The 13,012-nt window shown below is 39.2% G+C and overlaps 2 protein-coding genes across 3 annotated transcripts in view; one reads left to right on the top strand and one right to left on the bottom strand.

The window, feature by feature from the left end:
* Positions 1-1,543, top strand: part of tmem130 (transmembrane protein 130) — a 6,814-nt gene extending 5,271 nt beyond the window's left edge. Inside the window, exons 7-8 of the mRNA XM_053853501.1 lie at positions 1,024-1,130; positions 1,316-1,543. Of these exons, the coding sequence (XP_053709476.1) occupies positions 1,024-1,130; positions 1,316-1,450 (242 nt within the window). The 3' untranslated portion in view covers positions 1,451-1,543. The remainder of the gene's footprint in view (positions 1-1,023; positions 1,131-1,315) is intronic.
* A 2,841-nt stretch (positions 1,544-4,384) lies between these two features.
* nptx2b (neuronal pentraxin IIb) lies at positions 4,385-10,648 on the bottom strand. Of its 2 annotated transcripts, none has more exons than XM_053876720.1 (5): positions 9,985-10,648; positions 8,586-8,805; positions 7,859-8,103; positions 7,008-7,187; positions 4,385-5,823 (listed from the first exon to the last, which is right to left on the bottom strand). In XM_053876720.1, exons 1-5 carry the CDS (start codon positions 10,408-10,410, stop codon positions 5,593-5,595), a joined length of 1,302 nt encoding a protein of 433 aa, XP_053732695.1. In that variant the 5' UTR covers positions 10,411-10,648; the 3' UTR covers positions 4,385-5,592. The 2 variants fall into 2 exon arrangements, with proteins under 2 accessions (XP_053732695.1, XP_053732703.1); XM_053876728.1 differs by having other exon boundaries at positions 5,576-5,823; positions 7,091-7,187.
* Between the last annotated feature and the right edge of the window lie 2,364 nt (positions 10,649-13,012).

Below are 13,012 nucleotides of genomic sequence, written 5' to 3'. Positions count from 1 at the left end.
GCTGCACCATCATCATTTTAACCTCTGGGAATTTTTAAACACTGTTTTTTTAATTGTTATTTGGCATTCACTGGGTCACTGTTACGATAATCTGGCCTTTCTGTAACCTAAAATTGTCACTTGTGATTTTAATTTTAGCAAAAAGGTTGTTACTTCAGTCTATATTTACTCTAAGTAATTGCCATTTAGGCTGATGGTCAGCAACAGATGGAGAAAAACAAACATTCATTAATTTTATTCTGTTTGTTTCCTGACATTGTTGAAGGACTAGTGAATATTCCAGCTGCTTGTGGTGAGAATCATAGCACAACCAGGAGGAAATCAGAGTGCCCAGAAGACACTCTTAAACATAAGTGGAGGAACTGGTTTAGTATTTTTATTAGTATTACTATACTGTATTAGTATGACAATTGGAGAATTAGTCGAGGTAAATAACTTTGACAGATGTAGTAGCCACAGCAGGAGCACTATATGAAAGAAAGGAGGAATCAATAACTAGTAGTGGAGAAGGTAGTAATGGACATAAGACAGAAAGACATTTCTAGTGGTTCTCAAAGCAGGACATATTGGGAAAGCAGTAACTGTACACAAAAAATAGAGGTGGGTATGACAGTGGTAATAGTAGTGAAGGTATTAGTGATAGTAGCACTACTAGAAATCGAGGAGTAGTATCAATGTTACGAGTCGAACTCTAGATCGAGCATTATATGCTGGGTGCGTACTACCTGTATATCACAGCCTCTGTGTGGGCTCCAATGTGTTACGACCTAAACTTGAACTTGTCATGTATTTCATGTACTAGTCCACATTGATCACCATAAAGTCATTTTAATGAGGTGCTTAGAATCATGGCAGTACTACAGTAACTCCAGATGCATTGAAGTCGTTGTTGTTGCTGCAGTAGCAACATTAATAACCGTAGCAGTTGTGATGTTGTGTAAGTAACAGGGGCAAAAGTGATGCGCTGAGTAAACATTATACGATAAGTGTGTGCTTGTCTTTGTCCCTCCTCTGGATGTCCAGCAACTCCCCACGTACTCTTCATCGTCTCCAGTGCAGCTGTTCTTGTGGCGACCTTTTCCTTCATTGCTGTCATTGCCTGCCGCCCTCGACACAACAGCAGACAACAGGTATTTAATGTTTGGTGAAATAAGCATTGTCTTTGTTTATTTCTGGTAGGTAAATAACTAATGCGTCAAAGCAACAGACTGTTGTCTTGTTAGCAATATCTTGAGTTTATTTATATGGACTCTTGCTCATTGATGTCTTCAGTTGAAGCAACAGACAGGTGACTTGACCGCTGCTTGTTTTCCAGATTGCAGTTTCCAGCAATGCTTTGTTCCTGAAGAGCCAGGAGTGTGCTCACAGCAGAGTTCTCCTTAACATTTCTCCTGAGAGGAAAGAAGAGAACAAGCCTCTGCTGTTGCCCTACTCCACTCATTACTCCTAACTACGACTGAAGCTTACAGCTAACTGTTCTGTATTCTGTAATGTACACACATGCAGTCACTGAACAGTATTGTGCTTTAAAGTGCCTATCACTTCCAGGGCGATTCCCTGTTTAATATAAATAAACAGGTTAAGTGATTTCATTTTATATCTTTTGCTAAATAATGAATATTTTCTTTTTTTTCTTGATGCCACTCACTAACATAAACACAACGTAACTCACTATGAGGTGAAAAGGAGCCAATAATCTGTAGTCACACTGCGCTGAAAAACACTTTCTTTGGGCAAAGCTTGATGTGAAAAGCAGGAAAATGTTGGTTGCCATGGATACACTCCTGGCTGTGAACAAACTTTTGAGAGTCTTTGTGAATATTCAGCTATTACATATTTAAGATAGTCTTTATCTTAATATGGAAGCCATTTGGGCCATTATTGGATTTTTAAAAAATCTTCAACGTCATAATTCAAAATTCGAAATGTTTGTAATTTCAACATTTACGTTCACAGTTGTATTCATCCCAAATGGTGTTGAATAATTTTTCATGGCTTGGCAAAAGCATCGTATTCACATTCAGAAGATGGAATCACACATTCAGGCAGGGATATTTGGCTACAGATCCAGGACAAGTCTTTAAAAAAAGCTCAAGCCAGATGGCCATTTTGTTAACCAGGTAAAATGTTTAGACAAACCTCTGGTCTATAATGTAATGTAAAGCTCTTGACCCAGATTTGATGGCTCTTGGTAAGTGGAACTGTCATGTAATTCAGCACATTTTAAATCAAGGAAAGAACATGTTGGATGAAGACTGGCGCTAGTTGATGCTTGCAGATGTTCACCCGACAACAGGAAGAGGTCTGAATAGAAACTTTTTTGCGTCCGTCATTTTGATGTACATGACATACAACATAGCATATATTTAATGAAACAGCAAATATCTTTATTCTCATTTTCATCAGAATTTGGGCTTGAGGTTAATTTTATTTTCTCACTTGAACATGAAGCGCATGGCTCTAATTTCTCAGTGTGACAGCTGACACATTTTTGTTGCGCTTGATTTTCTGCTTAATACCACAAGAACTTTCACCTGACTCCCTTGAGGAGACTCCGCTTTCATTTTCCCATGGTTTTCCATGCAAGGGCTGAAGAACTTGTCTTCATCAGATATTGATAATTCTGACTTCACAGACGCACTAAGTGATTAGCCGTCATTGCTGTTGACCTTATACTCAAAGTGAACTGAGTTATTGTTGATGCTGATTCTTCTTCTTTCTTTTGCCAGAACTGATGTGAAATGCTGTCATATGGCCAGCGGAACATTACTTTTGTTCCACAAAAGTCAGCATTGGCTCTTGAACTCATATGAATGAACATATTATTGGCATGAAGTTGAGCAGTATATGAAATTATAGCATGTACTATAATTTATGGCCTTTCACTGTGCATCACGACACACTTTTATTCATGAATATGATTTCATCGTATATTATACAACATTGACAAAGTGTTTCACGCCAAGATGCTACTCTCCTTCATCATGCATGTTATGGTTGTGACATCCCACAGTATAATGTGGTGCACTGAAAATGTTTATATGATTCTTATCCGTTATTATAAGTCACCAGAAAAAAATGGTAGCAGTTATTTAGATTTTGTTGGAGAATGCTGATTGGATGAATTTTTGGTGTCATATGACCATTCCACGTCTGTGATTGGCTGAGCAGCGCTGTTTTTTCCAGCTCCCTACAAGGAGTATGTAATGAATAGGATGCAGTTTCCTTATAATTCAAGGGAAACAGTGAATTTCCTTATAATATTTTAGTTATTTTAATTAATGTTTCAACGCTCAACACAGTAACGATTAACCATCATTAAATAATTAACCTTTGTCAAGCAAAATCATATAATAAATATAATTAATATCCCATGATAAATAAATCAATAAATGCACCATATGGCACGTTCTACAGTATGAGGCGTGGGGCAGTGCCCTAGCGCCCCCTATTGACCAACCATCACTGCACTGAGTTGCCATGCGAATCACAACAATCAGGCTTAACCAGCAACTTGCGTAAATTCACACAATGTTCACAAATAGTTCACCTCTCCTCTTTGTCGTCATGACAACTATTCATTCACAAGCCATTGAAAAACAAGGTACTAAAAGTACCATAAAATTACTGCAGCATTATTTCAAAAGGCCTTGAAGAATTCTTGAGGGCTGTAGAAAACACTTGAAAGTTTATAATGCATTTCTCCTCTCCTTTGAAAAAAAATGATGATTCATTTTTTAAAATATTCCGATCATATGGTGGCTGTAGAATAGTGGTACATTTTCCCTGAAACTATGCATTCATTAAGGTCTTTTTTTTCTCGAAATACCATGTAAGGAAACAAGCCAACATTATGTACTGCTTGCATTATTTCCTATTATGTTTCTCTTAAGAGGCACATAATGCATATAGGTTGTAAAACAACAAAATGCTGTACTGACTTCAAGGACTGTTGAAGGGAACCACCCCTTTTACAGTGTATCTCAAATACAACTTACCATGGAGTGACCCGTCTTGCACATCACACCGCAGATATTTCACAGTTGAACTTTTTTACATTACATTAAGTCAGAACTGGGGGCCAGAAACATTACATTTACTTGTTTTGGGTTGAGCAGGATATCTGTACTCCCTGTCTGTGACATCAGTCTTAACCTTTGGCTCTCGCTCATCTGTTAAGTGTTAATGCCACTAGGACACCTTCTGTTGTCTTAGCCTAAGCCTTCTTAGTCAAAACTCCACTTGCTGTGAATTATCTTCAGCTCCTTTTCATGGAATCTATTAGGTTTCCTATCCACATGAATATAAAAACAGTGATTACAGAGAGAATGGTAGCGTCACCAACGAATGCACTTTGAACAATCCATTTGAGTAGTGACTTTATTAAATTTAAAGTTCTTTGAATTATACATAACTGTTGGCAAAGATAATAACATCAACACTTTGAAAACAGAGCGGCACTTAATTAGAAGGCCATATTTCATGATTCATATTTCCTGATATTCTGACAACAAAGTGCAAAGTTCACTCACAAGGATGATGTACTTTTCACACAAACAAACAAGTGACATTGTACATTCACAACAGCGAGAACAGTATGTGACTACAGCTCCAGAAAAGCGATGGGATGGCGAGACAGAAAAGGCCAGAAGAGAAAAATGCTCATCAATACTCCACCTCAGTCTGGTTTCACTAACTGAAACCAATGAAACATTACAGGCTTCAATGGCAACGTTTAATTACATTATAAAAATAATTTGTGTTAAAAATTCAAACTGTAATATTATTAACAACAAATAAAGAGAAGTGGTAAAATAAATGAGTAAATTATACAAACATGACTATTTTAACGTGCAAATAATGACTTTAGGAAAATAGTCATATATTGGGAGTTATGAACAGTAGTCATGAATCTGAAAATACAGTTTGTTTAAAATAGTTTTAGCTGTACTGTATTGTTACCTTATGGTTAAAGAGCAATTCAGTATTTGTATCACAATATAAACTTTGTACAAAGTGCAAATTTGCTTCAAAAATAAATAACATGAAAAAAATCAAACGTAAATTATAACATAAAAAGAACAAGTTGTGACATTACTGGTGACTGTAATCCGATATTGAGTGTCGTTCTTTCTATTATTTTAGGAACTTGGTAGTTCAGGGGCAAAATCCCAGTCAGCTCTTAATGAGTGAACATGTCAATTGGAGAGGTTGGATTGCACTTGGCTGTAAGCCTATTGCCATGTTAAGGAAAAGACATAACATTAGCTAGACCTCCTAATCATTCCTCCCACTCACTCTGGCTCGACACGCAAAACCAACTCACATGTCCTCACCAGGCCAAGTCTTGACTTGGATGAGGTTGTACTAGCAGGAGAGCATGCGTGTGACGGCGAGGGATCGAATGGATTTACACCATATTAAAACCTCCTGGTGGGTGTGAGGCTGAATTACCTCAGCGCACCTTTTTAAATACACTGAGAGGACTAGAGGAGTGTGCAAGACCGACACTAAAGCTCACAATAACAGATGTTGGACGTGTGCTTGAAGGAAACTAAATGAACAGCAAAGCGTCTGGGGAAAGGCAGATGTTTACGAATTCGGGAGTCGCTCCTGACACACTTCCAGCGGCCTCTTGAATGCCCCTCGACCAAAGACCTCCACGTTGCTGGCTAGCCAGGAGATCACATTCCCAGGACTATAGGATGTGCAGTTGGCCATGGACTGGATCTCAACTGGCTTCAGGACCCGGTCCCATATGTTGACCTGGCTCAGCTCGCCCACAAAGGCTTGTCCAGCATCGAAGCGCCCTCCTACCACATCCTGGAACCACATTAACACATTGGGTTTCACAAAAAAATAATTTATGACTTTTATTTTCTGTTGTTTTTAAGTCACATAACTGCTTTATTTGTTGACTGCGGGGACTTTGGATACAATATATGATGGGTGAGAAACGCCAATCTCGACAGGTACCGAAATTAAACACATTGTTACGATCTATAACAAGCAAGTCAAGTGGTTGAAACTGTACCGCAGTACAACTATAGTAGTATTTCGGCACTGTAATTGACAGAAAACTGACATTTCAGGCCAATGTGGTTTGTGCAATGTATAGTGTCCCAGGCTGAATGACGGTCGGACTCTATCACTGAATCATCTTGATACTAAGTTAAGAACTCTTTCTTGAGAGGGAGAGACAAAAGTCAATATTTGTGGTTCTCTCACTTAAAATACCAAAAAACAAAATACAAACATCTCTGAAATAAATCCAAATCAATGAGCAACAGATGCCAGTCAATCATATGCAACCAAACACCCAACCAAACCAGGAAGTCAACCTTAATCCTTGTCTGAAAAAACACGCCATACCTTGAGCCCATACTCAAATTATATAGATATATATATATATAGAGATATTTTAAATAAACAAGTGAAAATGGAAGCACTGCACATGTGCTGCTTTTCAAAATACAACTCTTTGTTTCAAATATTTTTCAACTTCAACTAAATGCTGCACAACACAAAACAGTATGGTGTCACAAAGGTCTTGTACTGTACACTACACAATGGCACATCATTTACTTCCACCATAAACGGACAACTTCTAATGTCCACATCTCTGAACTGTAGAACTGAACTGAAGAACTGTTGTGTTGCTGTGTTATCTTTCTCTGCTGGTGGTCGAACAAACCGTTTCACATGGACAATGAAGGTTACTGAGACTAGCAGTCCTTTGACAGTGTCGTAACAAAATCTAACAACAAATGCTTTAAGGTAATGTTAACTCATTATATTCAATATGTGAGACAGTTTTAAGTAAAATATGTAATGAGGATACTGTTCCTACAAAACATGAATTGAATATAATTTGAATGATATAATTTAACTTCCCTTTAGAACAATACGGCTACTTGCTAAAGAAAAATGTCTGCACCTCTTTTGTAAATGTGTCAAAACCAACTGCTATAACAACAGGCAAAATACCAACTTCTTTACCCCCTTACCTGCTCTTGTCCCAGAATGATGACCCCACCTGGTTTGATGGGGTGCCATGCAGCCAGATTGTCCCCAGTTCCCTGCCTCTCACCATCTTGGTATGCATCCCACTGTCCATCCCGTGTGGTCCAGGCGATGCAGATGTGATGCCACCTTCCATCACGCACATCCAGGGGCAGTTGGGCGACCTGCAAAAACATGACATTGATGTCTGATGAATCAAACTACATCTCATTCAACATCATATTTTTGAGTCTCCTCTGTATATTTTCAGGATACCAATCATCTTTGCAAGCATCATCCAGCGGCAGACTGGCATCACACTTACTGAGGCAGCAAAGTTTTGTTCATTCCACCTGGATAAGTCTTGAAACCCACCCGAATTCCTTCAAAATATAAATGGATTTCTTCTAATCTTTTGCACGCACCTCATTACATTGAGGTGCAGTACACCCTTTTCACTGTGTTCTTGCTGAATGAAGGAACTACTCACTTCTCCGAATGTCAAGTGGCACCTTCAGAGTATAAGCACTGGTAAAGGCACAGTAGATTCACCCTGGCACGACACCTACTCAACACACTGCCTCCATGCATGATGCATGGATTTACCCTCATATTGGTTGTACACCAACTTGTTCACTTCCCAAATCCTCCCAAAGAATCCATTCACATAACCTCCCCATACACATCTGAGCCGTGCTCTCTCAACCTGTGTATCATGCTTTAACCTGAGAGTTGACTCCCACTATTGTAAAACACCTCAATCTTCAACCTCCATTTCCATTATGTTCACAAATCCCATAGCTATTGTTTCAATGAAGAGATAAATATCAGTTCAGATGAAAAACAGATTGCTCACCTTGTCGTTGATAAGTAGCTCAATTGGATTGTTCCCCCATTCAATGAGCACAATCTCATTGGCCTGTCCTGGTACTCCATAGGAGAAGGGCGTCCCGATGCCAGGACTCGCACTGGACTTTATCCACATGCAGAGCGTGAACGCGTACATTTCCGGCAAGGTCTTGGTGATGCGACCATACAAGTAGTTTGTTCTCTGTGGGAGAGAAAGCTTGAACTGCTCTGGAGATTTGAAGTCTCCTCCACCTGCATGACAGAATTTAAGAAAGGACATTTGACTTTTTTTTGTTTTTCAAAACTGAAGGAAAAAGGTCACATTTGGGAAGAAAATATTTAGTGTGATAATGTGTGGTAAGGAGAAAATACATATACCATGAAGTTGTGAGAGAGCGTATGAACACATTTTGAAAGTACAGTCTTCTTACCCGTGTTCTAATAATAACGCTCATATAGAAATTTGAATACCATTTAAATACATTATACTAAACACATAATAACAGGAACAAGTAAGAGCTTCAATATTAATTTATAATGCACTGTATGTTTCAAGAGGAGAAATTGTTTCATGTTTATTTTTCATTTTCCATACACATACTGCATGAATATAAGATGCGTCTTTATAAGACAAGAAAAAAATTAATTAACTGCTTTTTTCTCACCCTGACAAGGGTTCTTCCATCATAACCCAGCATGATCTCATGATCCTCTCATCACGACCCCATTCTTACCTTTCTCCAGTTCGTTGATTCTCTCCACCAAAGCGTTCAGCGTGCTCTCAGTCTTCAGCCTGTACGCTGCCGTGGCATTGGACAACATGCTTTTCTCTTCTTCAAGGTTGTTGACTTTCTTCAAGAGCTGTTTCTCCAGCTCAGCCAGGCGACGCTGCAGCAGGTCTCTCAACTCGCTGGGGAATGAGGTGCCAGAAATGTTGGCCCTCATCTGCTGTTGCTAAGTGAGAACACAAAGGAAGTACACAAGGATGAACATTCAACAGAATCTCAGGAGCGGTGAACCAGGATTACGTCATGGGGCACATAAAAAAAGCACTGCACTGAGCTACAACTTGACTAATTTAATGGAACCACTGTACAGTTAAAAGCTGAATCCCCAGTTTATATTTATTGTACGTTGAAATATATGTATTTGTATGTCACTGCAACTCCACTACTCAGGTTGATGTATTAGTAAGTTAAATTTATTTGATTCAACACATCAGCAATCGCACATGCTTATTTTTTCCCTGCCTCATTAAAAATAGTACAAAAGTCTATTTATTCACAGACTATACTAAACGTAAATAAAACCTAATATATAAAAAAATATATAAAACAAAGAAAACAATATTTAAAATCCAATGATATTTGGCATTGGAATTCTGCTTAGTGCAGATGTTGAAACTGTATTTTTATTTTTAATTTGACAGTGACAGCAATATATTTCATCATGCGTTTCAAGCAAAGCAAAACTAAAATCTTTGCTAAATCTAACGTGTTGTTGAGTAGGGGAATACAATCTCTGTTTTAAGTAGGCTGTCTCTTTTGGGTCACCCACATTTTTATTACAGCTCGAAGTTTTAGTTTATCTACCTATCTGAAAATACGCACATTCAATTCCAGGATTCATCCGTTGAATTGACAACGTTGGTCCTTGATTATGACATTAAATGATGTAAGAAGCTTGCTTAATTCAGTCTCATAATAACCATCCGTTTGTTTGAAAGCGTTTTCTGAGTCATATGCAATTTCATTGAGGTTATTTGCAAGGAAATAACGTAACCACCCGCATACAGGGCGCAAGGTGGCCTTCTGACAAGTCTCCGCTGACAATAGTCGTGGACCGCAGTGTTTTGAAGCTATGTGAACTTCAAAATTTGTTTCCCACCACATTTGATCCCGTGTCCTCGGCGCAAATACAATCGTGGGAAAACGGCGCCATCCAACCAACCCAGGTTACACTGGCTCACCTGGTCAATAATTCATTGATAAGATTATTTTTGTTGGTAATTGGGACATGTCAAACACCTCAAGTCCGAATCTGTATTTCAGATATGCCGGCCACTGATTCCCAAACTCAACCCGCAATTCTGCGCGTGAACTTTGGCGCGGCTGCCTCTTTGCGTCACTTTACCTCCAGATTCTCCAGGCGGTCCTTGAGGCCCTGCATGGTTTTCCCGAGATTGTCGATGGTGTCGTTTGGATCTCGGGGAACGTCTCCCATCGTGTTCTGTTTCCCCTTGCCCCTTGTCGCCCCCTTGTCACTCTTCCTGTCGTCAGTGGCGGACGCGCACAGCGTCAGTTTAGTGTTCAGCTCACTGATCGTACCTAACTGCTTTGATATCGTCTCTTTCTGTTGAAGAATCGTCTCTCGGAGCTGCATGACGGTGTTTCGAAGCTCCTCTTCTTGACCCCCGGTGTTTAAGTCCGGGAGTAAAGTTACGGGGCAGCTGGCTTCTCCGGTGAGCGGGACCGCTCTGCAAATGTACCGCTTCCCGTCGTCAGGTTGACACTTCCCCAAGCCAAGCAGGAGCAACAGCCCGAACCAAAGACAAAACATATCTTCAGAATTCACTTGCGATCCTGGAAACAGCTCAGTCTATTAAAACCTCAGCTCCTCTTCACTGCGTAAAAGCCTCTCCAGGTGGACTTTTACACACATAACCGCAGGGAAACGTAAACTCGGGAGCATACAGAAACGAATCCCACGCCAAAAATCATTCGGAAGGCTCGTGTAAGCCTGTTAATTTTGGCTTGTGACCTCTTCCTCTGGCGCAGAGATGTTGGTGCCGTACTGATCGGACAGTTCCTCACAGCAAAGAGGATTACATGGCAAACGGCGCCTCCGGGATTGGTTGTAGTAGAATGACGTCACCCACATGCCCAACAAATATTTATCTCCTGGGAAAGTCAATTAACTGATGTTGATTACAAGACAGCGGGGAGGAAGGGACGCTGGTAAGATGTGACCCACTTGTGTTATCGTCATCTTTCTTCTTATATAGATATACAGAGATATCTGACTCAAGAAGGTCAGGAAGAAAACGAAACCCCTTTAGACATGGATGTCCCCCTCACCACCCATGAACACACCTACAGATTATGTCCAAACTATTGGGTGGAATTGTATAATTGCAGAAAGACATTTGCCAATAATGCAGGTGAATCCTGATGTGCAGGTAAACAATTAACTGCCGCCGACTGTCTGACTGAGAAAGGTCAGTGCAGCCTGTGGCGCAGACTGGAAGACATCCCACTGAGCTTTGAACATGGAGCCCGAACCAAGAGCCAAACACTGAGACGATGAAATATTTACAGACATCCCCATCTACAACAACAAATACAACCCTCCATATCTTTATAGACAGCAACATGTTATCTATTATTGAAGCATTATCATTCTTTGTTGGTCTTTTTCTCACTTCTGGGTTATTTGTGCAGGCCAGAAAATAAAGACAAATGTCCTAATATTAAGATTCACCACTGGTTCTGCATAGTTTAAGTTAAGGACTTTGTTATGCATTAAAATAACTTTACCAAGTAATTTTAATGCTTTTTGGTTTCCTACAAATAAATGTGAAGACAAGTTAAGTCAATTTAAATATTTAAAACTACCTTTATTTTTATTTTTATTTTTATTTTTGACATAAGTTGCTCAAAATGGAATTTCAACATCAAGCATGGACCATCATAAAGAGGTGAGATGACACACAAGTACGGTGAATGACAAATAAAGAGATGGCTGGACCGACCACATTTTGAGGTTAAGTTTGGGTGTATTTCATGGTGTAAAACAGGGGTAACATGTTGGAGACGTGGTAACTGAGATGTTTCATAGTTGGCAAAATGGCAGGTTTTAAAACAAGCCAGCAGATGGATAACAAGCTGTTACACGTGTCCCCCAGTGATGAGAATGAATACAGGTCGGCTCAAACAACTGAATGTTAAAGCAGGATTCTTCTACGGTACTTAGGTCAGTGAAATTAAGATAAAAAGAAGCTGAATGTCATGACACCATGCTGTCTGCGCATGACGACAATACCATTCTCTGTCTCTGATATGTCTCAATGTGTGCATGAGATGTTTAGCTACAGTACTGACTGGGACATATATTCTTTTATCTCCACCAAAGAGGTTATGTTTCTGCCTGCTTTTTGGCCTGTCAGTGATCCAGATTTGGATTAAATTCTCAGGAAATATGTGAAATAATTCTTTAATATTGTGCGATGGGGGCATTTTAATCATTTGTGCCAGATTGACTTTAGGATCCAGGATTTTTTTTATTTAATCACAATCTGCTTTTATTTTGGATGAAATTTTTGGATATTGGACTCCTCTTTGTTGTTGTTGGTGTTTTGGACTCTTGTAATAAAGTGTTGTTTGCATTTACACCTGCCTGTCAATCGATGCCTTGCACCTGCACTTGGTTCCCGCCTTGCTTAGAACCGTAATAGTTACTTGGTCATTGGATGCTGCTTGGTGGAGGTTTGCGCTGTCTCAGTGCGTTTCTAGTTTTCCAAATGAAAATGTGTAAGACTAACTTACATTTTAAAATCATTTCTGAAGAAATGAATGACCCTTGATCTTGTGCGCAGTATGTGCTTGCAAAGAAAGCTATGCTTTTATATAATTTCAGAAACAGAAAAACAGACTTTTCATTATAGTCATGACATATTTAATATGCTAACACACAAAAAAGTCCATCTCTGGCTGCATCTTCTCTACATGAGGTAAAGACAAACCTGTGACCAGATGACAAATGGTGGTTATACAGAGAGATCTATTGTCTTTAGCAAAAGCCCAAAGAAATCCTGAGTTACCAAACTGAAATCTGTCTCACTGCCCCTGAAAAGATTCATCTTTTCAATAATAACCATCATTATAAGTCGAAGAAAAATCATGCGATGACTTGTTTAACTAGCACAAGCACTTGGGTGCAGGATTTATCCATGTTTAACTCACTCACACGCTCATTCTCTGGTTACCAGGTAACAAAGTCTATTCTTAACACAAACAGCAGGTGACATAGAACAAATTGAATAACTGATGTACAATTTGAATAAGCCCTTTTAAACTCCATTATTTGACATTTCAAATCATAGAGGTCCATTTATCAATAATAAGCAGCGCCCTTATAAAAGTGCATATATGAAAAAAATAGC

This window comes from Synchiropus splendidus, chromosome 1, assembly GCF_027744825.2.
Source record: "Synchiropus splendidus isolate RoL2022-P1 chromosome 1, RoL_Sspl_1.0, whole genome shotgun sequence".
NCBI lineage: Eukaryota > Metazoa > Chordata > Actinopteri > Syngnathiformes > Callionymidae > Synchiropus > Synchiropus splendidus.
The sequence above is the reverse complement of the archived record's forward strand: the minus strand, read 5'-3'. Positions and strand labels throughout refer to the sequence as shown.

Coding starts and splice junctions, on each gene's coding strand:
- nptx2b (XM_053876720.1), bottom strand. CDS start 10,410: ATGTTTTGTCTTTGGTTCGGGCTGTTGCTCCTGCTTGGCTTGGGGAAG. Junction 8,104..8,585: donor AATCAACGAACTGGAGAAAG/GTAAGAATGGGG, acceptor TCTGTCATGCAG/GTGGAGGAGACTTCAAATCT. Junction 5,824..7,007: donor TCATTCTGGGACAAGAGCAG/GTAAGGGGGTAA, acceptor ATGTGGTTCCAG/GATGTGGTAGGAGGGCGCTT.